The 27,462-nt window shown below is 40.3% G+C and overlaps 1 protein-coding gene across 1 annotated transcript; it reads right to left on the reverse strand.

The window, feature by feature from the left end:
- Nucleotides 1-14,128: 14,128 nt before the first annotated feature.
- Nucleotides 14,129-15,407, reverse strand: LOC123102957 (uncharacterized). Its single transcript, XM_044524438.1, has 2 exons — nucleotides 14,573-15,407; nucleotides 14,129-14,376 (listed from the first exon to the last, which is right to left on the reverse strand). The coding sequence occupies exons 1-2, from the start codon at nucleotides 15,139-15,141 to the stop codon at nucleotides 14,367-14,369; spliced, it is 579 nt and encodes a 192-aa protein (XP_044380373.1). The 5' UTR covers nucleotides 15,142-15,407; the 3' UTR covers nucleotides 14,129-14,366.
- Between the last annotated feature and the right edge of the window lie 12,055 nt (nucleotides 15,408-27,462).

Consider the following 27,462-nt stretch of genomic DNA (forward strand, 5'->3'; position numbering starts at 1 on the left):
ACATATCTTGAATTAATAAAGTGCCTCTAACCTATTTTAAAATAGGGTTAGCAACAATTGAATTGACCATTTCAATTTAAATAAATATCTAACCTTTTCAAAATAAATTATAACTTTGTGTGCTGCCTTATAATATTGTCTAGTATTTATTTTCTAAGTGGAACATTTAACAAAGTTCATTTGTTAGATAAAATAAATAGAAAACAGTAGAGAAAAACAAAACAGAAAAGAATAAAAGAAGTAGCAAAAGAAAATGGAAAGAGAAAAGAGCTAAGACGTCACTGTGCCCCTGGCCTTAAACCAACAGTGAGGCCCAGCCCAAAAAACCCTCCCCACATATCTTCTACCTCCCGCTACAAGAGCTGGGGCTGCGTGGAGGCCATCCCCATGGCGCCCTACACGTGCCAGCCATCCCCCCGTCCCCTGTTGGTTAAAACCGTCGCTTGCGGCCCCCTGCAAACCCTAGGCCACGCCTCCCCTTCCCTCGCGCCATAGCTCTTGCCCCGCACACGCCCGAACCCCCGCCGTCACACACGTCGTCGATCTCGTGCTCCGGAGCCGTGCCGTGCCGCGCCAACTTGTCCAAGAGCCTCGCTGTCAACGTCTCCTTCGCCTGGGTACTCTGAATCGATCGGGGACGCACCACATCATCGCCTTCTCCGCTGCCTTCTCCGCCACGGCCGCCGCCGTTCGTCATCGGATTCGCCGCGTTCCGGCCACCCCGCGCTCCCTAACCTCGTCCATGAGCTTTGTGGTGAGCTCATCTTCCGATTCCCCTCGATCTTGGCTTCGACCCGTTACTTTTACGCCGCTGCACGCCATGGTTGGATCTCGCCCGAGCCTCCGCGTACACGTGTGTGTTGCTTCTGCTGCCGTTTGCTCCTGCCGACGCCCGCCATTGCGCACCTCCTGCTGCTGCCCTTGCCCGTGCTCGCCGCGCCTTCCTGCGCCCCACCGCGCCGGCCACGCCAGCCACTGCCCGCCATGCCCCCGCGCGCCCCCTGTCCGCTCTTGCCCGCGCTGGCCTTTGCCCTGTTCGTGCCCCTGCACCGTCGTGCGTGCACACCACCATGCCCACGCCGCACATGTTGTTGTTGCTGCCCCTGTCCACGCTTGCACACCTGCGGCCACCCGCGCCTGCGTGCTGCTGCTCTTGCGATGCTGCTGCTCGCTGCTTGTTCCTGCTGTTGCTGCTCCTAATTGCTGCCGCCATTGCTTATGCTACTCTGCTTGGCAACTATTGCTACGCTTACCGCTACCACTTGCTGCTGCAGCCGGCTCCTGCTGATGCCTGGGCGTGGCTGACGCTTGGGCATGGTCGTGCATGCATGCACAACTTGCACATCCGGCTGTGCCTCTGGCCGGCTTGATTAATTAGAGATAGATTAGTTTTAGGATTAGACTAGTGGCTAAATAGCGTAATGTGTGGATGACATGTGGGTCCCTTTCAATTAAATTAGTTTTACTTATTTGTTTAGGTACGACCTATAACATGTGGGCCATACCCTGCCCTTTTGACTAGTCAAAGTTGATTTGGTCAACTTGGTTTAAAACAATTAAAATAAATCCAGAAATTTTAGAAATTGTTTAAACCTTTGAAAATTAATAGAAAATAATCCGTATGCCAGATGAAAAAGTATTATACATGAAAGTTGCTCAGAATGACGAGACGAATCCGGATACGTAGCCCGTTTGTCCGCCACGCATCCCTAGCATAGCAAACACGCAACTTTTCCCCTCCGATTCATCTGTCTGAAAATGCGAAACACCGGGGATATTTTCGCGGATGTTTCCCCCCTTTACCGGTATCACCTCATACCGCGTTAGGGCACACATAGCACCGCTACTTGTCATGTCATGCATCGTTATGCATCTGTTAGCATTATATTCATTGTTTCTTCCCCCTCTTTTCTCCAGTAGACTACGAGACCGACGCCGCTGCTGGTGCCCCATTCGACTACGTTGTTGACGACCCCTACTTGCCAGAGCAACCAGGCAAGCCCCCCCTGATCACCAGATATCGCCTACTCTCCTCTATACCGCTTGCATTAGAGTAGTGTAGCATGTTACTGCTTTCCGTTAATCCTATCCTGATGCATAGCCTGTCCTTGCTACTATTGTTGTTACCTTTAACTGCAATCCTAATGCTTAGTATAGGATGCTAGTTTATCATCAGTGGCCCTACATTCTTGTCCGTCTGCCATGCTATACTACCGGGCCGTGATCTCTCGGGAGGTGGTCACGGGTATATACTTATATACATAATATATGATACTTGTGGTGACTAAAGACGGGTCGGCTCGTAGGAGTACCCGCGAGTGATTCACGGATTGGGTCCGAAAGGACGTTTGTCCCGACGGCCCTCTGAGTGGATCTTTGTGGCGGAGCGACAGGGTAGGTTGAGACCACTGGTCGGCGTTCGCGGTTATTTCAAGATAACACGTTTAATGGGATCTTGGTATTTGATCTGAGTCTGGCCATTGGCCTATACGCACTAACCATCTACGCAGGGACAGTTATGGGCACTCGACGTCATGGTATCAGCCGAAGCCTTCGTGACGTCAGCGACTGAGCGGCGCGCGCCGGATTGGACTGGAACGCCTGCTAGGCTAGGTCTACTTCCGGCTGCCCTCGCAACGTGCAGGTGTGCAATGGGCGTTGGGCCCAGACCCCTGCGCCATAGGATTTAGACCGGCGTGCTGACCTCTCTGTTGTGCCTAGGTAGGGCTGCGACGTGTTGATCTTCCGAGGCCGGGCATGACCCAGGAAAATGTGTGCGGCCAAATGGGATCGAGGGTGTTGGGTTATGTGGTGCACCCCTGCAGGGAAGTTGATCTATTCGAATAGTCGTGTCCCTCGGTAAAAGGATGACCCGGAGTTGTACCTTGACCTTATGAAAACTAGAACCGGATACTTAATAAAACACACCCTTCCAAGTGCCAGATAAAACCGGTGATCGCTCTCTCACAGGGCGACGAGGGGAGGATCATCGGTTAGGATTATGCTACACGATGCTACTTGGTGAACTTACCATCTACTATCTTCTCCTGCTGCAAGATGGAGGTTACCAGAAGCGTAGTCTTTGAAAGGACTAGCTATCCCCTCTTATTCCAGCATTCTGTAGTTCAGTCCACCTATGATACCCTTATTCCATTTGATACCAATGCATACATATGTAGTGTAGCTCCTTGCTTGTGAGTAATTTGGATGAGTACTCACGGTTGCTTTGCTCCTTCTTTTCTCCCTTTCTATACCCGATTGCTGCAAACAGACGTTGAAGCCCAGGAGCCAGATGCCACTGTCGACGATGACTACTACTACTTGGGAGGTGCCTACTACTACATGCAGCCCGCTGAGGACGGCCAGGAGTAGTTTAGGAGGATCCCAGGCAGGAGGCCTGCACCTCTTTCGATCTGTATCCCAGTTTGTGCTAGCCTTCTAAGGCAAACTTGTTTAACTTATGTCTGTACTCAGATATTGTTGCTTCTGCTGACTCGTCTATGATCGAGCTCTTGTATTCGAGCCCTCGAGGCCCCTGGCTTGTAATATGATGCTTGTATGACTTATTTTATTTGTAGAGTTGTGTTGTGATATCTTCCCGTGAGTCCCTGATCTTGATCGTACATGTTTGCGTGTATGATTAGTGTACGATCGAATCGGGGGCGTCACACCCGGGGAGACGGCCTCAACCTCTGCTCTCGTCGCTGGGGTGCCGCACTCGGCGTGCTGCAGACACAGCTCGAGTGGCCCCCTTGGCAGCATCTCTTCAGCAAAGAACTGCGGGAACCTTATCCAGGTGCTCGGCGGCATCACCACCCACACCACGAGCTCGTGCAAGGAGCCCTCGGCGTGAGTTTGCGGGTCGGCGGCGCATGCCACCATGGCTGTGGCGCGAGGCGCTGATACGTCTCCAACGTATCTATAATTTTTGATTGTTCCATGTTGTTTTATTATCAATCTTGGATGTTTTATAATCATTTTATAGTCATTTTATATCATTTTTGGTACTAACCTATTGACATAGCGCCCAGTGCCAGTTCCTATTTTTTCATGTTTTTTACATCGCAGGAAATCAATATCAAATGGAGTCCAAATGGCACGAAACTTTACGATGATTTTTTATGGGCCAGAAGAAAGGCAATGGGCCCTGGTTACACCTGGGGGGTGCCCCGAGGGGGACACAACCCACCAGGGCACGCCAGGAGGCCCTGGCACGCCCAGGTGGGTTGTGCCCACCTCGGGTGCCCCCTGGACCGCCTCTTTGCTCTATAAATACCAAAATATTCCCAAAACCCTAGGGGTGTCGACGAAATATTCATCTAGCCGCCGCAGAGTCCAGAAACACCAGATCCAATCTAAACACCATCACGGAGGGGTTCACCACTTCGATTGGTGCCTCTCCGATGATGTGTGAGTAGTTCCTTGTAGACCTTCAGGTCCGTAGTTAGTAGCTAGAAGACTTCATCTCTCTCTCTCTCTCTTGGTTCTCAATACAATGGTCTCTTGGAGATCCATATGATGTAACTCTTTTGCAGTGTGTTTGTTGGGATCGATGAACTTCGAGTTTATGATCAGATCTATGTTTTTATATCCATGAAAGTATTTGAGTTTCTTTGATCTCTTTTATGCGTGATCTCTTATAGCCTCGTATTTCTTCTCTGATATTTGGGTTTTGTCTGGCCAACTCGATCTATTTATCTTGCAATGGGAAGAGGTGCCCAGTAGTGGGTTCGATCTTACGGTGCTTGATCCTAGTGACAGAAAGGGAACCGACACGTATGTATCGTTGCTACTAAGGATAAAAAAAAAGATCAATATCTACCGCCATATAGATAAACGGATCTTGTCTACATCATGTCATCATTCTTATTGCATTAATCTATTTTTCCATGAACTTAATACACTAGATGCATGCTGGATAGCAGTCGATGTGTGGAATAATAGTAGTAGATGCAGGCAGGAGTCGGTCTACTAATCATGGACGTGATGCCTATGTAATGATCATTGCCTCGATATCGTCATAATTATTTATGTTCTATCAATTGCCCAACAGTAATTCGTTTACCCACAGTTTGCTATTTTTCTCGAGAGAAGCCACTAGTGAAACCAACGGCCCCCGGGTCTATATTTGCCTTTGCGATCTACTTTTTCCTTGCTTTTATTATCAGATCTATTAAACCAAAAATCCAAAAATATCTTGCTGCAATTTATTTTATTTGGCGTTCGATCTATCAATATTTACAACTTTCTCTCGTCACACGCCAATTTCTGGCGTCGTTACCGAAAGGGATTGACAACCCCTTTAACTCGTCGGGTTGCGAGGTGTTGTTATTTGTGTGCAGGGGCTGTTTACGTTGTGTTGCTTGGTTCTCCTACTGGTTCGATACCTTGGTTTCATAATGATACGTCTCCAACGTATCTATAATTTTTGATTGCTCCATGCTATACTATCTTTTGTTTTGGACATTATTGGGCTTTATTATCCACTTTTATATTATTTTTGGGACTAACCTATTAACCGGAGGCCCAGCCCAGAATTGTTGTTTTTTGACTATTTTAGGGTTTCAAAGAAAAGAAATATCAAATGGAGTCCAAACGGAATGAAACCTTCGGGAACGTGATTTTTAGAACGAACAAGATCCACGAGACTTGGACCCTACGTCAAGCAACCAATAGGGAGGCCACGAGGTAGGGGGGGCGCCTACCCCCCTCCCCAAGGCGCGCCCTCCACCCTCGTGGGCCCCCTGTTGCTCCACCGATGTACTTCTTCCTCCTATATATACCTACGTACCCTCAAACGATCAGATACGGAGCCAAAACCCTAATTCCACCGTCGTAACTTTCTGTATCCACGAGATCCCTTCTTGGGGCCTGTTCCGGAGCCCCGCTGGAGGGGGCATCGATCACGGAGGGCTTCTACATCAACACCATAGCCTCTCCGATGAAGTGTGAGTAGTTTACCTCAGACCTTTGGGTCCATAGTTATTAGCTAGATGGGTTCTTCTCTCTTTTTGGATCTCAATACAAAGTTCTCCCCCTCTCTTGTGGAGATCTATTCGATGTAATCTTCTTTTGCGGTGTGTTTGTTGAGACCGATGAATTGTGGGTTTATGATCAAGTTTATCTATGAACAATATTTGAATCTTCTCTGAATTCTTTTATGTATGATTGGTTATCTTTCAAGTCTCTTAAAATTATCGGTTTGGTTTGGCCTACTAGATTGATCTTTCTTGCAATGGGAGAAGTGCTTAGCTTTGGGTTCAATCTTGTGGTGTCCTTTCCTAGTGACAGTAGGGGCAGCAAGGCACATATTGTATTGTTGCCATCGAGGATAACAAGATGGAGTTTTCATCATATTGCATGAGTTTATCCCTCTATATCATGTCATCTTGCTTAAGGCATTACTCTGTTCTTGTGAACTTAATATTCTAGATGCATGTTGGATAGCGGTCGATGTGTGGAGTAATAGTAGTAGATGCAGGCAGGATTCGGTCTACTTGTCTCGGACGTGATGCCTATATACATGATCATACCTAGATATTCTCATAACTATGATCAATTCTGTCAATTGCTCAACAGTAATTTGTTCACCCACCGTAAAATACTTATGCTCTTGAGAGAAGCCACTAGTGAAACCTATGGCCCCCGGGTCTATCTTCATCATATTAATCTTCCAATACTTAGTTATTTCCTTTGCTTTTATTTTACTTTGCATCTTTATCATAAAAATACCAAGAATATTATCTTATCATATCTATCAGATCTCACTCTCGTAAGTGACCGTGTAGGGATTGACAACCCCTTATCGTGTTGGTTGCGAGGATTTATTTGTTTTGCGTAGGTGCGAGGGACTCGCGCGTAGCCTCCTACTGGATTGATACCTTGGTTCTCAAAAACTGAGGGAAATACTTACGCTACTTTGTTGCACCACCCTTTCCTCTTCAAGGGAAAACCAACACAAGTGCTCAAGAGGTAGCAAGAAGGATTTCTGGCGCCGTTGCCGGGGAGGTCTACGCAAAAGTTAACATACTAAGTACCCATCACAAACCCTTATCTCCCGCATTACATTATTTGCCATTTGCCTCTCATTTTCCTCTCCCCCACTTCACCCTTGCCATTTTATTCGCCCTCTCTCTCTATCCTCCCTATCTTTCTCTATTTGCCTCTCTTTGCCTTTTGCATTTTCTGCCGTTATGTCTGAAATTGGGAAAATTATTGTCGATATGGACAATAATAATATCATGAAAAAATTTGATGCTCCTACTGAAGAACCCCCTATCTTACATACAAAAAAATTCCGTATTGGTAGTGGTTATATTATTGGAAAAGGAGTTATCCAAGATTTCTTTACTTGTGTCGATGCTTTACCTTCTATGGGTAGTTCTATCCTTCATAGAACTAGTAGTCTTGCGGACGCTATTGCCATGCTTGTAGTTGAACTTGAAAGACAATTCATGCACATGCACCCTTGCATACAAAGGATTTTCCTAGAATTTTCTAATATTGAGCATTCTTCTGTTAAGCGTGCCACTACTATCTTTTTGGCTCATGAGTTTAGATTCATAATAAAAGAGGCCAAAGAAATCTTTGCCCATTATAGGGTGGACGCTTGCCGTCCTCCCATAAAGGCTATACTTTTTGATCAAGAAGAAATAATGCATTTTCAATCTCTAGACTATGTTGCTTTCAATGAAAATCTTAGAAAAAGGGTTCCTACTAATGTTTAGTTGATAGAATTTCTGAACTTAATGATGATTTGGCCATTCGAAATAATGAACTAGGATATTCTCTTGAGTATAGGCTCACAAAGTTCTGTCAAAAGAATGCATATAATGATGAATTGGTGGTGCAATACGAAGGGCCAAAGGAGGAACCTATACCTCCCAAAGTTGATCTTGGGGACTTTTGTCCCATTAAATTTAGCCATTTTGATTACTTTTGCTTGCCTCAAAGAAAACTTGCTGCTGAACATAGAGAATGTGAAATGAGTTTTAATGATCTATCTTACTATTATGGCAATACCTAGATCTATCCTTGCTTTTTATGCCTAGCTAGGGGCGTTAAACAATAGCGCTTGTTGGGAGGCAACCCAATTTTATTTTTATTCCTTGATTTTTGCTCCTGTTTAGTAATAAATAATTTATCTAGCCTATGTTTTGGTTGTGTTTTTGTGTTTAATTAGTGTTTGTGCCAAGTAGAACCGTTGGGAAGACTTGGGGAAAGTCTTATTAATCCTGCTGTAAAAAACAGAAACTTTAGCGCTCACGAGAACTGCTGCCATTTTTATTTGGAAAGCGATATTTAGTTAATTATTTTTGCAGATGATTAATAGATAAATTCCTCACGTCCAGCAATTTATTTTAGAATTTTTGGGGTTTCAGATCTTGCGCTATCTACATATTACTACAGACTGTTCTGTTTTTGACAGATTCTGTTTTCCGTGTGTTGTTTGCTTATTTTGATGAATCTATGGCTAGTAAAATAGTTTATAAACCATAGAGAAGTTAGAATATAGTAGGTTTAACACAAATATAAATAAATAATGAGTTCATTACAGTACCTTGAAGTGGTCTTTTGTTTTCTTTCGCTAACGGAGCTCACGAGATTTTCTACTTTAAGTTTTGTGTTGTGAAGTTTTCAAGTTTTGGGTAAAGATTTGATGGATTATGGAACAAGGAGTGACAAGAGCCTAAGATTGGGGATGCCCATGGCACCCCCAATATAATCTAAGGACACCTAAAAGCCAAAGCTTGGGGATGCCCCGGAAGGCATCCCCTCTTTCATCTACTTCTATCGGTAACTTTACTTGGAGCTGTATTTTTATTTACCACATGATATGTGTTTTGCTTGGAGCGTCTTGTATGATTTGAGTCTTTGCTTTTTAGTTTACCACAATCATCCTTGTTGTACACACCTTTTTGAGAGAGACACACATGATTCCGAAATTATTAGAATACTCTATGTGCTTCACTTATATCTTTTGAGTTATATAGTTTTGCTCTTATGCTTCACTTATATCTTTTAAAGCACGGTGGTGAATTTGTTTTGTATAAACTATTGATCTCTCATGCTTCACTTAGATTATTTTTAGAGTCCTAAATAGCATGGTAAATTGCTTAAATAATCCTAATATGCTAGGTATACAAGATTAATAATAAAATTCTCTTATGAGTGTGTTGAATACTATGAGAAGTTTGATACTTGATAATTATTTTGAGATATGGAGATGGTGATATTAGAGTCATGCTAGTTGAGTAGTTGTGAATTTGAGAAATACTTGTGTTAAAGTTTGTGATTCCCGTAGCATGCACGTATGGTGAACCGTTATGTGATGAAGTCGGAGCATGATTTATTTATTGATTGTCTTCCTTATGAATGGCGGTCGGGGACGAGCGATGGTCTTTTCCTACCAATCTATCCCCCTAGGAGCATGCGCGTAATACTTTGCTTTGATAACTTATAGATTTTTGCAATAAGCATATGAGTTCTTTATGACTAATGTTGAGTCCATGGATTATACGCACTCTAACCCTTCCGCCATTGCTAGCCTCTCTAATACCGCGCACCTTTCGCCGGTATCATACACCCACCATATGCCTTCCTCAAAACAGCCACCATACCTGCCTATCATGACATTTCCATAGGCATTCCGAGATATATTGCAATGCAACTTTCCACCGTTCCGTTTACTATGACACGCTCCATCATTGTCATATTGCTTTGCATGATCATGTAGTTGACATTGTATTTGTGGCAAAGCCACTGTTCATAATTCTTTCATACATGTCACTCATGAGTCATTGTATATCCCGGTACACCGCCGGAGGCATTCATATAGAGTTATATCTTGTTCTAAGTATCGAGTTGTAATTCTTGAGTTGTAAGAAAATAAAAGTGTGATGATCATCATTATTAGAGCATTGTCCCAGTAAGGAAAGGATGATGGAGAATATGATTCCCCCATAAGTCGGGATGAGACTCCAGACAAAAAAAGAGGCCATAAAAAGAGAAAAGGCCCAATATATATACACACACACACACATAAACACTATTCTGATCACGGGATCAGAATAATATTCTGATCACAACCTGACCTGCCCCGCTAGTAGTACATTGAACTTCCCTGCGAACTAGGTTGAACTTCCGCCAACATTGCCCAAATGGGGCTTGCGATATACCGTTGGAAAGCTATGGACACCAATATCATGACCCAACTTAAATTTTTGGCAAAATATAAGCGGTTTAAGAGCAGTTTTGAAAACCATTTTTTCTTCGCACAAAAAACGTGAATCGTATTTTCGATCGCATTTCTAAACCGTTTATCGGAATGAGCCATATAATATGGCATTGAAAAGCTGCTGCAAAACCGCTCCTTCCACATGTTGAAAGTTTTCTCTAATTCCCTATGGTTAAAGAGTACTTTAAAAAAAACGTAAAATTTCGTAAACCGAACTGCTGAGTTCGTTTTTGCGATGTCATTTCTAAACGGCTAATCCAATGGAGGCATATGATACGGCGTTGGAAAGCTTATGAAAATGCGGTACTTTTTCATCTTAAAAGTTTTTTTTTCTAATTTTGAATGGTTTAAGAGTAATTTAGAAAATGGTCTAAGTCCTACCGAGTTCGTATTTTCAAGCTAAGTTTTTAACCGTGCGTCCGAATGCAGCAAATGATATGACATTGGGAAGCTTGAACAAATGCGAAACTTTTTGGTATGTATTGTTTCTCCCAATTCTTTACGGTTTTAAGTCAGTTTCAAAAATGGCGAAAAGTGTATTTTCACTGTAATTTCTACAAACTCTATCGGAATGGGGCAAATAATATACCGCTGAAAAGCTACGGAAAATGCGGAACTTTTTCATGTTGATGGTTTTCTCTGATTCCTAGCCATTTTCAAGTAATTTCAAAAACGGCGGGATCATGCGTTCTGCCTTTATCGCGAAACAGATTCTTCGAAAATGCACCGTGTGAAGAACCTGAACTTCTCGGCGCGTGTACCTGAACTTCACTCTATTTTTTCACGTTCTTTTCTTGCTCGTAGCTCTTCATCCACTGCTCGTAACTCTCCATCCACTCACTAGAATTGAGCAAGTGATATACTGATGGAAAGCTATTGTAAAGATGCAACTTTCCCGTGTTGATCATTTTTTCATACTCGCGGCGATTTTAAAAGTTTTTCATCTCAAATTCATTCACTTTAGTAGTTGAACTTCATTCTGTTTTCACGTTGAACTTCTGTGACGTATTTTCCTTTGTAATTTTCTCATCCATTTCGTCAGTGTTACACAAATGATACTCTTTTTGTACAAACCTGTCTCACAATATTTTTTAACTTTCTTCGATCGAGGACTTGAACTTACATAGATGATATTCCTGTTGTTTTGAAGTAAATTAGAGAAATGACGAGATCATGATTTTTTCCTTCATTGCGAATGGAAACGCACTGCGTGAAGTAGTTGAACTTCACGGGCATGTCTGTTTGAACCTCACTCTGTTTTTGACGTGCTGTTTTTTGCACTGTGTGAAGTAGTTGAACTTCTGGGGCATGTCTGTTTGAACTTCACTCTATTTTACTTTATTGTATTTTTCTTATACGAAACACACACCATGAAGTACGTGAACTTCTGGTTATTATCACTTTGAACTTCTCTCTGGTTTGAGACAATTATTTTAAAACCCAAAAAACAACATTTTTTTACGTATTTTGGACATCTAAATACACGGTGAACCTCTCTCACAAGAATTTTTTGAACTTTTCCTCACCAAGCACTTGAACTTCTAGCAACCATTTTTTTCGTTTATGAGTTGTTTTTAAAAGTACAAAAAATGGCGTTGTGTTTTTTATTTTTTGAACAGGTAAATCCTAGGTTTTAATAAACTCTGAACTTCTCTGTTATTTCAATTTGAACTTCAACTTTTTATATCTTGAGTACATAATTGTATTTGATTTTTATACGAAAAAAATCGAACATGGAAATACAAGGTGAACCTCTCTCGCAAGAATTTTGAATTTCTCCGGACAAAGCACTTGAACTTCTTTCAACAAACCTTTTAAACTTTTATTTTTCTATACTTTTATTCTCACCTAAAATGCATTCCTTTTGCAGTACTTGAACCTATCGTTGTTTTCACTATGAACTTCTTTTCAACAGGTAAGAATTTTTTGAATACATCAAAATGTTTTTAAATGGTATACATGAAAATTTTAAACCGTTCATCGAAATGCGGCACACAATATACCCGATCGAAAGCTTATGAATAGCAGCACGGTTTTCATGTGGACATGTGTTACAAATTTATTACCGTTTGTGAGCAGTTTTTCAAATGGCAAAACAACGTTTTTTTTTCTTTTGTCAACATGTAAATGAACGACGGACGTCTCGCACATAAATTTTGAACTATGCTAGGAGGAGCACGTGAACTTCTTGCAACAAACCGTTTAGGCTTTTAGTTTTTTATTCGTTTTATTCTCATCTGAAATGCATTCAGTGTAGTAGTCGAGCTTCCTGCTGTTTTCAGTTTGAACTTCTATCACGTATTTTTTGTTTGTAATTTCTTTGTTGTTTATCGAGAGTTGCACAAATGATACACCGTGCCGATTACCTCTCTCACAAGAAGTTTTGAACTTTCCCATGCCGAGCACCTAAACTTCTTGCAACTAATTTTTTATATTTCAATTTTTTTTATTTTATTTTCTCATATGAAATACACACCACGTAGTACGTGAACTTCTCGCAGTTATGAATTTGAACTTCTCTTTTTTCACTTTAGTAACGGAACAAATCCAAGTTTTTATAGACATCAAGCCGCTGTAACTTTTTTATATGAACTTCTTTGTGTGTTTTTTAGAAATGTCAAAATTAGAGTTTTGTTAGAAACATCGAACTTCTTCATCATTTTGAATATAGCTTATTTGTCTTATTCTTTAGTAACCGGAAAATATGAGCTTTTAAATTTGAACCTCTAAGTTTCTTTTAGAAACTGGGAAATCTATTTTTTCTATTAATAACGACAAAAATCCTAGTTTTGTAAATGCACATTGAACCGCTTCACTATATAAATTTGAAATTCCGTTTTTTTGCAAGAAACGGAGAAAATATGTGTTTACGCGATTTTTTTGTGCACCCATAATTTTTTCTTTTAATTTCTCAATTTATTAAATATGAACTTCAAGAGCTAACATTTTCTAGGTGACGCTTTTTCCTTCTTGGTATACAAACATTGAACTACTTTTGTATTTTAATTTGATCTTCCTGGTTTATTCTTTAGTAACTAGAGAGATCCAAGTTTTGTAATAAACATCAGACCGCTTCGTTATTTTTAAATTCGAACTTCCAGTTTTTAAAAAAAAATGGGTGAAATTTGTTTTTGTTTTATCTTTTTTAACAACTCGATATTTTTAATTTTAACTTCTTGGTTTTATTGTTTAGTAACAGGAAAAAACCTATATTTTCTTTAATGAAGAACGAACTGCTCCGGTTTTTGTCTTTGAACTTCCAGGTTTCTTTTTTTGGAAAAGCGGAAAACCATTTTTATAAAAAAATTGAATTGCTCCATTTTTTAATTCAAACTTCTCTAAATTCTTTAAACAAGTAAAGTCCGTTTCTTACAAACTTTGTTTGAACAATTTTTTAACAAATGAGACTTCTTGCTCTTTTCTTAATTTGAGCTTTTACTCACCGATGATTTTGACCTTCTGCAACAAAAGTTGCAAAAAAAAAATCCAGGCAAAATTGACATCAACAAAACATGTATGCCATAATAGGTTTGCATACTAACGCTATATTTGCATTGGTATCTTGTTGAATCAACATAAACACACTCATTTTTTTCCAAGAATGAGAAAAACAATGCACATATGATTGTTAAATGCAGAAGTTCTGATTGTTTGAACTCCTCCGTTGGTTATATATGAACTGCGCAACATGATTCCAGAGTTCCATTTTCCTTTTCAAAATATAGTACATGAACTTCCATTTGTGTTTGACAATGTAGAACTTTAAAAAATGTTCAACTAGGTAGCACTTACAATATGGATTTTAGTACCGAACAACAACTAGATGCATATCATCAAAAAATTCTTTTTTTGACTAAAATTTGCATAAACACCAGCCACGTACTGCACATATTCTCAGGCATAGCAGAACTTTGTTCTCAGGCATTACATCAAGCAAATACATCACATGTCACCAACAAATCAACAACAGCGGTACAATCATCCATAGAAGATGAACTAAAAAGCACACACAAGTGAGACCCTGTTCTTCCATAGCTTGGTCTACTTCGACTAGAACGGACAACCCCTTTTTTTGCAAAAAAATCTCCATTGTTTATGCACGGGTAGCTTCCTACTTGCACCTTCTAGCTCACCAGCATCTGCAAGATGGAATGGATATTAAGAATAATGCAAAGAATATGTTGGAGAAGAAGTTCTCGGGAGAAGAGGGAGACGTCCATATTGTGTCAGAGGTGCGCCATAGAGGGGAGGACGGGCGGCGCGCATGGGGGCTAGCGGTGGATGCCGGCGCTGATGTGCGGGAGGGAGGAGGGGGGTAGGGCGGTGGTGCGGTACCGAAAGTCGACTGATGGCGGGCAGCAGTAGGAGGTGGCAGCGTGTGTTGACGGCGGCTGGATCCGGTCGCGGGGGCAGCACGGCGGCCGGATCCAAGGGCGGCGCAGCGACCGGACCCAGGATCGGGTGGCACAAGGGGTGGATCCATGCGAGGAGGGCGGTGCGTGCGCGGAGATAGAAGGCAGCAGGCGGCCGCCGTAGCGGAGGGTGGAGCGGGAGGTAGCGTGGCAACCGACTGCGTTCGTGTGCTCCAGGGTGGGGGTGGCCGGCGGCGGGAGGTGCGCCCGCACCAGGGGGCGGCGGCGGTCATGGAGGGGGCGGGGAAGGAGGGGATCGGGTGGGGATGGGCTGCTGGGGGTCGTGGAGGTAGTGGTCGGGGGTGGGTGGATATCATTTTTTTCTTTTCTCCACTCTTGTGCCTGTATAGGAGCCAACCGATGTTTCCGAGATCCAGAAAAAAGGAAAACAGAGCGACAGACCGGCCCGTCCCGATCCCCTTTCGCCGTCGTCCTCCCCCGCAACCCCGCCGCCACCCTCCTGCCGTGGCTCGCATGCAGCGCCGCCGACATCCTCCCGCGGACCCTCCCGTCCGGCGATGCGGGACGCAAGGGAGGTCGGAGCCACCGTCCCCAAGCGCGGTCGCTGGGGTTCGATTCGCGTCGCCGCCGACCCCGCGCGCTCCCACAACCCACCTCCGAGCCCTGCCCCGACCACAACCTTCCTGCGCCCCGCGCCCGTCGCTACTGCCACGCGCCCTGCGCTCCCTTTTATTTGGCCGGGGTCGCTGCTTCCTTCATCTGCGCCATGCCGGAGCGTATACGCCGACCTTCCGCCATCAAGCTCAATAAGTGAGGGCCGCGAGCAAAAAAGAGGAGCTACCTGCCATCACTGACGTTGCACAGCTCCGGCCAACAGCACGCATCCGCTGTCGACCTTCTCGCGGCAGTCACCTTGACCTTCTTGACGTAGCATCTTGCTAGCAACAACTACCCAGCAACACATCCCGCACGAGGTCAGCACGCTGTCCACCACTAGTGGAGCGCCACTCGTGCCACCGACCAACTCACCTTCGTCGATGTTGGCCAAACCAGGCACCTGCCCGCTCTATGTTGGCTGCCCTACGGATGGCTGTTTCTCGCAAGGGTCCATGCGCTGGCCTGGCCATGGCCTGCGGGGGCACCTGAACCTGAACTTCAGTAGTGCCTCTCCGACATCGTCGTTGAGTGCCATTGTCGGCCAGCGAGTAGCCACACCCGTGCTCCCAATTTCTAGGGACTTCTCCATCACTCTACTTTCCCTATTGGGTGCTTGGAATGGAACGAACTAGATTTGGGGGAAAAGCAATCACTGTTCAACTTTCCCCAAGCATGCTTCAGTTAAAGCAAAAAGCTACAGGAAAGTTCAGAGTCGGGATTAGTTTGACTTCAAGTTACCTCCTTGGTTTAATTAGCCATACTTGGACTGCTAGTCTCTATTGAGATTGTTCCATTTGTGTGCTTCAACCCAGCAACTGATGCATCTCCTGCGACCGGCTAGTCCCCTGGTCCCTGCTTCTTCAGAGATAATTTGCGTACACGTTTTGTGGAAGCTATGCACTATGGATCTGTACACAAACGTATACTATTGCGCTGCCACTCCTCAGTCTCCCAAATCACAAAATAAAGCAGACGTTCGGGTTCTATCGAGCTACAAGTTCAGAGTTTCTCCCTTCTGAATAATTCAGATTTCTGCACCTGCATAAGCCGGGTAGTAATTTCCCTTATACAAGTATGATGTCCAGCTTAGTTGCAAAACATTAGCTTTTTTGTTTTTATTGTCGTATACTTCTGCTACCTGAGATATGGATAACACTAGGTAAGCTGTCAACTTCTGCATATGCACTATGCTTTGGAAGCTTCAGTATACAGTGGAGAGAACTCTAGAGAGAGACAGATGGCATTGTGTGATGAGGATAGGGTGAGAGAGTACTAATGAAAAGAGTGGTGGAGACGTCTACTTCAATTTGACCACTAGTTAGTGCCTTTTTATAAGTACGCAAGAAAGCTACATACGTTTCTAACAATTTGAGTGTGCCCTCTACCTGTTTGTTTTAATGCTTGGGGGAGCTTATTCTAGTATTATTTGTGGAAAAGAACGTACAACAGAAGTGCCGTTCTAGGTGAAGTTTTTTCTAATTTTACATATGACCATTGCGAACATAACTTCTAGGTTGGTATTCCAGGAATTTTACATTTGTCTGCCTTGGTAATTTCTTTCCTATAAATGTCTGCACAGGGTCACAGGGAGCAGACTGACAGTATAATTACTAGATATAAATGTGAAGTTCATGTTTTAGAAATTCATAAGTTCACGTGTACCACATACTGAAGAAATTCGTCAATGGAAAAAAAGGACTTCCTAGACCATTTCACCGACAGCAAAAAAATGCCTTAAAATGTCGCGAGACAAAAAACAAATCATAGAAAGTAAAAAAAAATTGTAAGTTTAACCATTTCTAAAAAAATACCTTGAAGTTCAAATTTAAACAATATGGTGCTTCAATGTTTATTACAAACATGTGGTTTTCCCCGTTACCATAGAATAAACCAAGAAGTTCAAAATTAAAAAATGAAGCAGTTCAAAAACTTTATTAACTCTAATTCTAGATGCTTATATGGTCGTCCTGTGACACTGAAATCTTTTTCATTTTAGGTGAGCCAAACTTTTGTGTGGATGTGTTGTGCATCTGCTTATGCGTAGTACATTGAATAAAACAAAAAAAAACTATTATGGGTGCCCTCTAAATGTTTGTCCTATTGCTTATGAGAATTGACCCAAATTTTCCTATTGTTTTTGCATATGTTGGATTCAAGGGGAAAATGTGTATAAAAAGGTGTGATTTCAAAAATTCAGGTGTAACGAACTTCGAAGTTCAAACAAAAAAATGTAAACAAAAATCATGGAATTCAAAGAATAAAAACTATGGAGTTTCCTGAAAAAACATTAATAGCATGTGAAGTTCATGTTTCAGAAATTCCGAAGTTCATGTGTACCACGTCGAATAAAAAAAGGGACCGCCTAGGGGATTTCACCGAAAAGCAAAAAATGCATAAAATGTCGCGACAAAATTCTATAAGAAGTTAAAATTCAAAAACTGAAGCAGCTAAATGTTAAAAAAAGAAGTTTTTAATATCTAAAAGAAAATTTGGAAGTTCAAACAAATTTAGCAAGAAGTTAAAAAAAAGTAGTTCAAAAATCTTTATAACGGATTTTCCCCGTTTGTAAATAAAACCCAGAGAAGTTTAAATTAAAAAGAGGAGCATTTCAAAAGATTGTATAAAAACTGGTTTTCCCCATTCTATAAAAACTAGAAGTTCAAACTAAAAATAACAGCACGGTATCATTGTTTATATAAAAAAGCATTTTCCCCGTTACTAACCAATAAAACTAAGAAGTTCAAATTTAAAAAATGGTGAAGTTCGATGTCTATAAAAAATTCGAATATTTCACATTATTAAAAAATAAAACCAAGAAGTTCAAAATTTTAAAACAAAGTGGTTCAAAAACTCGATTTTCCTCGTTACTAAAGAATAAAACTAAGAAGTTTAAATTAAAATAACAGAGAAGTTCAAAGTTGATAAAAACCTCACATTCTCGTTCTAAAGAATAACTAATACGTTCAAACTAAAAAAAGGGGAAAGCAAAAAAAATTTAGAAAGATTTTTCCTGTTTTTTTAATTCGGATTTTCCCCGATACTAAAGATTAAACTAAGAAGTTCAATTTAAATAACAGAGTAAATCAATGTACATTAAAAACTCAGTTTTTCTCGTTACTGAAGAATAAAACCAAGAAATTCAATCTAAAAACATGGAGAAGTTTGATATGTAATTAAAAACTCGAATTGTTTTGGTTACTAAACAATTAAACAAGTAAGTTCAATTCCAAATAATGATGAAGTTTGAAGTTTCTAACAAAACTACAATTTTCATATTTCTAAAAATACATAAAATAAATTCAAATAAAAAAGTAAGAGCCGTTCGATATGAAAGTTCGATGATTATAGAAAACTCAGATTTTCCTTGTTATTAAAGAATGAAAACAAGAAGTTCAAAAATAAAAAATAAAAAGTTTAACTTTTAAAAATAGAACGCTTCAAAATTTCATAAAAAAGATTAAGTTATAAAAACAGGAACTCCATATTAAAAAGATGGAGAAGTTCGATGATTATAGAAAACTCAGATTTTCCTTGTTATTAAAGATTGGAAACAAGAAGTTCAACAATAAAAAACAAGAAGTTCAACTTTTAAAAATAGAGCGCTTCAAAATTTTATAAAAAAGGATTAAGAAATTCAGATAAATATTTATAAAAAACTCAGATATTTTTACGTAACCGAGAGAAGTTCGATTGATAACTGCCAGAAGTTCACGTACTACACGGTGTGCATTTTGTTTTAAAAAGAATAGAAAAGCAAAGACTAAAAGTTTTGTTGTTATAAGTGCAACTCCACGGTCGAAGAAAGTTAAAAAAATGTGAGAGGGGTTTGTATAAAAGGAGTATCATTTGTTTAACACTAATGAATGGATAGAGAAAAATTACAAACGAAAATACATCACAGAAGTTCAACGTGAAAACAACACGAAGTTCAATTACTACACTGAATGAATTTCAGATGAAAAACTTTTAAAATCACCGCGAGTATGAAAAAACGATCAACACGGGAAAGTTATGTACTTACAGCAGTTTTCCACCGGTATATCACTTGCTCAATTCCGGTGAGTGGATGGAGAGCTACGAGCAAAAAAATCCTGTGAAAAACAGAGTCAAGTTCAAGCACACACGCTGAGAAGTTCAAGTTCTTCACGTGGTGCATTTTTGAAGAATCTGTTTCGTGATAAAGGCAGAACGCATGATCTCGCCGTTTTCGAAATTATTTGAAAATGGCCAGGATTCAGAGAAAATCATCAACATGAAAAAGTTTCGAATTTTCCGTAACTTTTCAGCGGTATATTATTTGCCCTATTCTGATAAAGTTTGTAGAAATTATGAAAAAAAATTCATTTTTAGCCATTTTCAAAACTGACATAAAACCATAATGAATTAGGAGAAACAATATATACAAAAAAGTTTCGCATTTCTTCAAGCTTTGCAACGCCATATCATTTGCTGCATTTGGACGTACGGTTAAAAAATTAGCTCGAAAATATGAACTCGGTGGAACTTGTATCATTTTCTAAATTACTTTTAAACCGTTCAAAATTAGAAAAAACTTTTAACATGAAAAAGTAGCGCATTTTCATAAGATTTCCAACGCCATATTATTTGCCTCAATTGGATTAGCCATTTAGAAATGGCATCGAAAATACGAACTCGGGTGTTCCGTTTGCGAAATTGTATGATTTTCTGAATTACTCTATAACCGTAGGGAATTAGAGAAAACTTTAAACATGTGGAAGGAGCGGTTTTGCAGCAGCTTTACAACGCCATATTATTTGCCTCATTCTGATAAATGGTTTAAAAATGCGATCGAAAATACAATTCACGTTTTTTGTATGAAGAAAAAACGATTTTCAAAACTGCTCTTAAACCGCTTACATTTTGCCAAAAATTTAACTTGGGTCATGATACTGGTGTCCATAGCTTTCCAACGGTATATAGCAAGCCCCATTTGGGAAATGTTGGCGGAAGTTCAACCTAGCACACGGGGAAGTTCAGGTCAAACAACTCAGGCAGTAAAATTGCAAAAACACAATTTCATCACGACTCGAGAGCAAAATCCACCAACGAGCAAGATTCCTATTTAAAACCGGTATTTAGTTGATAAAAAATGATTCTATATTACACTAACATCATATAGAACACGACTAAAAAGAATAATTCGCGAGGGAAGCCACGGTTGCAAAGATAGCCCGAAGGTCGGGTTCGTTCACAGGGAAGTTCAGGCGCGTTACTCAGGAAGTTCGGGTTGTGATCAGAATATTATTCTGATCCCGTGATCAGAATAGTGTTTATATATATATAATATATATATATATATATATGAGAGAGAAAAAGAGAGAAGGGACAATGCTACTATCCTTTTACCACACTTGTGCTTCAAAGTAGCACCATGATCTTCATGATAGAGAGTCTCCTTTGTTATCACTTTCATATACTAGTGGGAATTTTTCATTATAGAACTTGGCTTGCATATTCCAATGATGGGCTTCCTCAAAATGCCCTAGGTCTTCGTGAGCAAGCAAGTTGGATGCACACCCACTTAGTTTCTTTTTTAGCTTTCATATACTTATAGCTCTAGTGCATCCGTTGCATGGAAATCCCTACTCACTCACATTCATATCTATTGATGGGCATCTCCATAGCCCATTGATACGCCTAGTTGATGTGAGACTATCTTCTCCTTTTTTTGTCTTCTCCACAACCACCATTCTATTCCACCTAAAGTGCTATGTCCATGGCTCACGCTCATGTATTGCGTGAAGATTGAAAAAGTTTGAAAACACCAAAAGTATGAAACAATTGATTGGCTTGTCATCGGGGGTGTGCATGATTTAAATACTTTGTGTGGTGAAGATAGAGCATAGCCAGACTATATGATTTTGTAGGGACAACTTTCTTTGGCCATGTTATTTTGAGAAGACATAATTGCTTAGTTAGTATGCTTGAAGTATTAATATTTTTATGTCAATATTGAACTTTTGTCTTGAATCTTTCGGATCTGAATATTCATACCACAATTAAGAAGAATTACATTGAAAATATGCCAAGTAGCATTCCACATCAAAAAGTCTGTTTTTATCAGTTACCTACTCGAGGACGAGCAAGAATTAAGCTTGGGGATGCTTGATACGTCTCCAACGTATCTATAATTTTTGATTGCTCCATCCTATACTATCTTCTGTTTTGGACATTATTGGGCTTTATTATCCACTTTTATATTATTTTTGGGACTAACCTATTAATCGGAGGCCCAGCCCAGAATTGCTATTTTTTTTTTGCCTATTTTAGGGTTTCGAAGAAAAGGAATATCAAACGGAGTCCAAACGGAATGAAACCTTCGGAAACGTGATTTTTGGAATGAACAAGATCCAGGAGACTTGGACCCTACGTCAAGCAACCAACAGGAAGGCCATGAGGTAGGGGGGCGCACCTACCCCTCCCCCAGGCGCACCCTCCACCCTCGTGGGCCCCCTGTTGCTCCACCGACGTACTTCTTCCTCCTATATATACCTACATACCCCCAAACGATCAGATACGGTGCCAAAACCCTAATTCCACCGCCGTAACTTTCTGTATCCACGAGATCCCATCTTGGGGCATGTTTCGGAGCTCCGCCGGAGGGGGCATCGATCACGGAGGGCTTCTACATCAACACCATAACCTCTCCGATGAAGTGTGAGTAGTTTACCTCATACCTTCGGGTCCATAGTTATTAGATAGATGTCTTCTTCTCTCTTTTTGGATCTCAATACAAAGTTCTCCCCCTCTCTTGTGGAGATCTATTCGATGTAATCTTCTTTTGCAGTGTGTTTGTTGAGACCGATGAATTGTGGGTTTATGATCAAGTTTATCTATGAACAATATTTGAATCTTCTCTGAATTCTTTTATGTATGATTGGTTATCTTTGCAAGTCTCTTCGAATTATCAGTTTGGTTTGGCCTACTAGATTGATCTTTCTTGCAATGGGAGAAGTGCTTAGCTTTGGGTCCAATCTTGCTTTGTCCTTTCCCAGTGATAGTAGGGGCAGCAAGGCACGTATTGTATTGTTGCCATCGAGGATAACAAGATGGGGTTTTCATCATATTGCATGAGTTTATCCCTCTACATCATGTCAGCTTGCTTAGGGCGTTACTCTGTTCTTGTGAACTTAATACTCTAGATGCATGCTGGATAGCAGTCGATGTGTGGAGTAATAGTAGTAGATGCAGGCAGGAGTCGGTCTACTTATCTCGGACGTGATGCCTATATACATGATCATACCTAGATATTCTCATAAGTATGCTCAATTCTGTCAATTGCTCAACAGTAATTTGTTCACCCACCGTAAAATACTTATGCTCTTGAGAGAAGCCACTAGTGAAACCTATGGCCCCTGGGTCTATCTTCATCATATTAATCTTCCAATACTTAGTTATTTCCTTTGCTCTTTTACTTTGCTTTTATTTTACTTTGCATCTTTATCATAAAAATACCAAAAATATTATCTTATCATATCTATCAGATCTCACTCTCGTAAGTGACCGTGTAGGGATTGACAACCCCTTATCGCGTTGGTTGCGAGGACTTATTTGTTTTGTGTAGGTGATAGCGACTCGCGCGTAGCCTCCTACTGGATTGATACCTTGGTTCTGAAAAACTGAGGGAAATACTTATGCTACTTTGCTGCACCACCCTTTACTCTTCAAGGGAAAACCAATGCAAGTGCTCAAGAGGTAGCACATAACCGAGGGAAATACTCTACCATCGCTGTGCTACATCATCCCTCCCTCTCCGGGGAAATACCGACGTAGTTCTAGCTGCCATCAAGGAGAATTTCTGGCGCCGTTGTCGGGGAGTACCTTCATCATAACCAGGTTCCTAATCACAAATCTCATCTCCTTGCAATTTACCTTATTCGCCCTTTGTCTCTCATTTTCCTCTCCCCCACTTCACAAAAATCTGTCATTTTATTCGCCCTCTTTTTCATTCGCCATTTTCTCGTCAGAACTCATGTTTGCTTGTGTTGCCATGTGCCTTCTATATGCTTGCATCTTTGCTTGCTAAAAATCCATTGATATGAATCCTCATCCACTTGCTAATCTTTTCAAATGATCTGATTATGTTGAACCAATTGCTAGTGAGTTGAGTGCACTAGATTATCTTTATGAAGTTTTGCTTGAGAATCGGGAATCTAAAAATTGTGATGAAAAAATTTATGAAGTGATTCATGATAGTTCCTTGGATGAAAAACATGATTGCAATAATTTTACTATAAATTCTATTAATGTCAATTGTGCTAATAATATGCAAAACCCCGAGCTTGGGGATGCTTGTTTTGTCATGTACGCTACTTATTGCAATGATCATGATTGGTGTTTTAATGTTTCTTATGACCTTGAAAATTTATTTAAGCCTCACGATGAATATTTTTGCGATAATATTGAAAGTGGGCTTGGAAGAGTGTCAACTTTAGCTAAAAATAATCCCACTATTTTGGAAGAGTGTTAAGTTTGCATGCATGTGGATCATAAAGAGAAAATTTTATATGATAGTTATATTATTGAATTTGATTATGATCCTACATATAATTATTATGAGAGGAAAATATGATTGTATAAATTTTCACGTTATTAAATTTCCTCTCGTTTTGTTGAGATTGTCTATGTTTTATTTCTCTCCTACGCATATGCTAGATATTTCTTGTCTTGATAATTTGTTTGCCTATAAAATTCCTATGCATAGGAAGTATGTTAGAATTAAATGTGTTTGTCACATGTTTTATGATGCTCTCTTTGTGTTTCAGTTCTTTCATGTGAGCATCATTAACATCGCAAAGCCTATCTTAATGGCTATAGAGAAAGAGCTTATTGGGAGGCAACCCAATGAATAAATTTATTTTTGCTTTTTGCTTTATGTTTTTGTGTGTTAGCACAATTATGCTACTGTTATGATTGTGTTTTTTATGTTTTAATTAGTGTTTGTGCCAAGTAAAGCCTTTAGGATCTTCTTGGGTAATAGTTGTTTGATCTTGCTGAAAAACCAGAAAGTTTGCGCTCACAAAAACTATTTTCATATTTTACCAGAGAGCGATAAAATACCCATTCCACTTGCAGTAAATCAATATACAAATTTCTTATGTCCTCCTAATTTTCAGAATTTTTGGAGTTACAGAAGTATCCGAAATAGTCAGATTGCTACAGACTGTTCTGTTTTGACAGATTCTGTTTTCTTTGTGTTGTGTGCTTATTTTGATGGCTCTATGGTTTTCTTTGATGAGTTTTTGGGATAGAAAAGTTGGAATACAATAGATATAATACAAAAACAAAATATGAATTGGTTTGATACAACACTTATAGTAGTGGTTTATTATTTTTATACTAACGGATCTCACGAAGGCTTTGTTGAGTTTTGTGTGATTGAAGTTTTCAAGTTTTGGGTTATCATATGATGGATGAAGGAAGGATGTAAAGAGCCTAAGCTTGGGGATGCCCCGAAATCCCAAGCTATTATCCAAGAATGAGCAACCAACTAAGCTTGTGGATGCCCCCGAGTGGCATCCCCGCTTTCTTCCAACAACTATCGGTATTTTACTCGAGACTATATTTTTATTCGTCACATGATATGTGTTCTGCTTGGAGCGTCTTGTATGATATGTGTCTTCGCTTTTTTTGTGTGTTTTAAGTTATCAATCCTTTCTATACACACCTTTTTGAGAGAGCCAAAATTATGTCATGACTTGTTAGAATTGCTCTCTATGCTTCACTTAAATCTTTTATGAGCTAGGACTTGCTCTAGTGCTTCACTTATATCTTTTTGAGCACGGTGTGCTTAGTATTTTTGAAGAAATGCTCTCTTGCTTCACTTAGATTTGTTTGAGAGTTAGTAAAATTTTGAAGAAATTCTCTCTTTCTTCACTTAAATTATTTTGAGAGAAAGAAAATTTGTTATGCTCATGATCTTCACTTATATTTGGTTGAGCTTATGAAAAGCAACACATGAAAACTAGTCCCAAAGTGATAGATATCCAAGAAGGATAAAGTAAAATAAAATGTCATGAAGATCATTGGACAAAATAAACTTGATTCTTAGTAATAGTTTTGGGATATGATGATGTGATATGTGAGTTATGTTGATGAGTAATTGTGCTCTAGTAAGAGTATTGGTGTTAAGGTTTGTGATTCCCTATGCAAGTATGAAAGTCAATAGTCATGCAGTGAAAATTATATCCTACTTGTGGTGCACTATTTGGTGTTAATTACGCTTAATGCTTGCTTATGAGATTATTTGTTTCTTGGTTGGCCGCTTCCCATTCTTTTGCTAGCCTTCATTTTGCACTAAGTATGATCACTACTTATGCATCCAAAATCCTTTAAACCAGTTTTGCCACATGAGTCCACTATATCTACCTATATGCGGTATTCTTTTGCCGTTCTAAGCAAATTTGCATGTGCCATCTCTAATTTTCAAAATAAACTTCTCTTTTGTGTGTTTGTTTCGCTCGCGGAGCGGTGAGGGGTGGCTAATATTTCTAGGCTAGATGTGTTATTCTCAAGATGAGTGTTTATTCCCTTGTCATTGCACGAGAGTAAGGCAAAGGTATTAGGGATGCCCAGTCCCGAAATGCAAAAATAAATGAATTTACTTATGTTTTCAAATAATAAATTCCTTGGAATGTGTTGGTATGGAGGGCACCCGTGGATACGGTTAGCCATGGAAAGTGATGGTGGAAAAAGGAATAAACTTTATTTTCTGTTTGGGAACCGCCTATGGCATATCTAGCATGGAAAGTGTTTGGAACTCTAAGTCGTTTTCGTTGGTGGGATGGATACACCTCCCAAAATGTTTTTATCTCAATTTTTTCGCTTTGAGATCTGGCACCTCTACAAATTCCTACTTCCCTCTGCGAAGGGACTTTCGTTTACTTTATGCAAATTTTTATTTTGAAATTTGAGTCTCCATCTTCTCTCATAAAAAGCACCAACTAGGAGGCCATATGATCGTGCTCAAGTATTGGGTGTAGTTAATATTGGAGTGTGTTTCATGAATGGATCAATGTTTGAGCATGATGGGCTAGGGTTAACTTATTTTAGCATTGATATTTTGAAATACATCGTTGCTTGTTGATATGCTTGAGTATCTAAATTATTATGTCAAAATTAGACTATTGCTTTGAATCACATAAAAGTCCAAATTTCCATGCTATAAAGAAAAGAATATGATATGACTTGATGAACAGCACTCCACATCAAAAATTCTGTTTTTATCACTTACCTACTCGAGGACGAGTAGGAGTTAAGCTTGGGGATGCTGATACGTCTCCAACATATCTATAATTTTTTATTGTTCCATGTTGTTTCATTATCAATCTTGGATGTTTTATAATCATTTTATAGTCATTTTATATCATTTTTTGGTACTAACCTACTGACGTAGTGCCAAGTGCCAGTTCCTGTTTTTTCATGTTTTTTACATCGCAGGAAATCAATATCAAACGGAGTCCAAATGGCACGAAACTTTACGATGATTTTTTATGGGCCAGAAGAAAGGCAATGGGCCCTGGTTGCACCTGGGGGGTGCCCCGAGGGGGGCACAACCCACCAGGGCGCGCCAGGAGGCCCTGGCGCGCCCAGGTGGGTTGTGCCCACCTCGGGTGCCCCTTGGACCGCCTATTTGCTCTATAAATACCCAAATATTCCCAAAACCCTAGGGGAGTCGACGAAATATTCATCCAACCACAGAGTCCAGAAACACTAGATCCAATCTAAACACCATCACGGAGTGGTTCACCACTTTGATTGGTACCTCTCCGATGATGCGTGAATAGTTGCTTGTAGACCTTCGGGTCCGTAATTAGTAGCTAGATGGCTTCATCTCTCTCTCTTTATTCTCAATACAATGGTCTCTTGGAGATCCATATGATGTAACTCTTTTGCGATGTGTTTGTTGGGATCGATGAACTTCGAGTTTATGATCAGATCTATGTTTTTATATCCATGAAAGTATTTGAGTTTCTTTGATCTCTTTTATGCGTGATCTCTTATAGCCTCGTATTTCTTCTCTGATATTTGGGTTTTGTTTGGCCGACTCGATCTATTTATCTTGCAATGGGAAGAGGTGCCCGGTAGTGGGTTCGATCTTACGGTGCTTGATCCCAGTGACAAAAAGGGAACCGACACGTATGTATTGTTGCTACTAAGGATAAAAAGACGAGA

This window comes from Triticum aestivum, chromosome 5A (genome assembly GCF_018294505.1).
Source record: "Triticum aestivum cultivar Chinese Spring chromosome 5A, IWGSC CS RefSeq v2.1, whole genome shotgun sequence".
Lineage (NCBI taxonomy): Eukaryota > Viridiplantae > Streptophyta > Magnoliopsida > Poales > Poaceae > Triticum > Triticum aestivum.

What these genes read in the sequence shown, in the direction of transcription:
- LOC123102957 (XM_044524438.1), bottom strand. Translation starts at nt 15,141, where the DNA reads ATGTCGGCGGCGCTGCATGCGAGCCACGGCAGGAGGGTGGCGGCGGGG.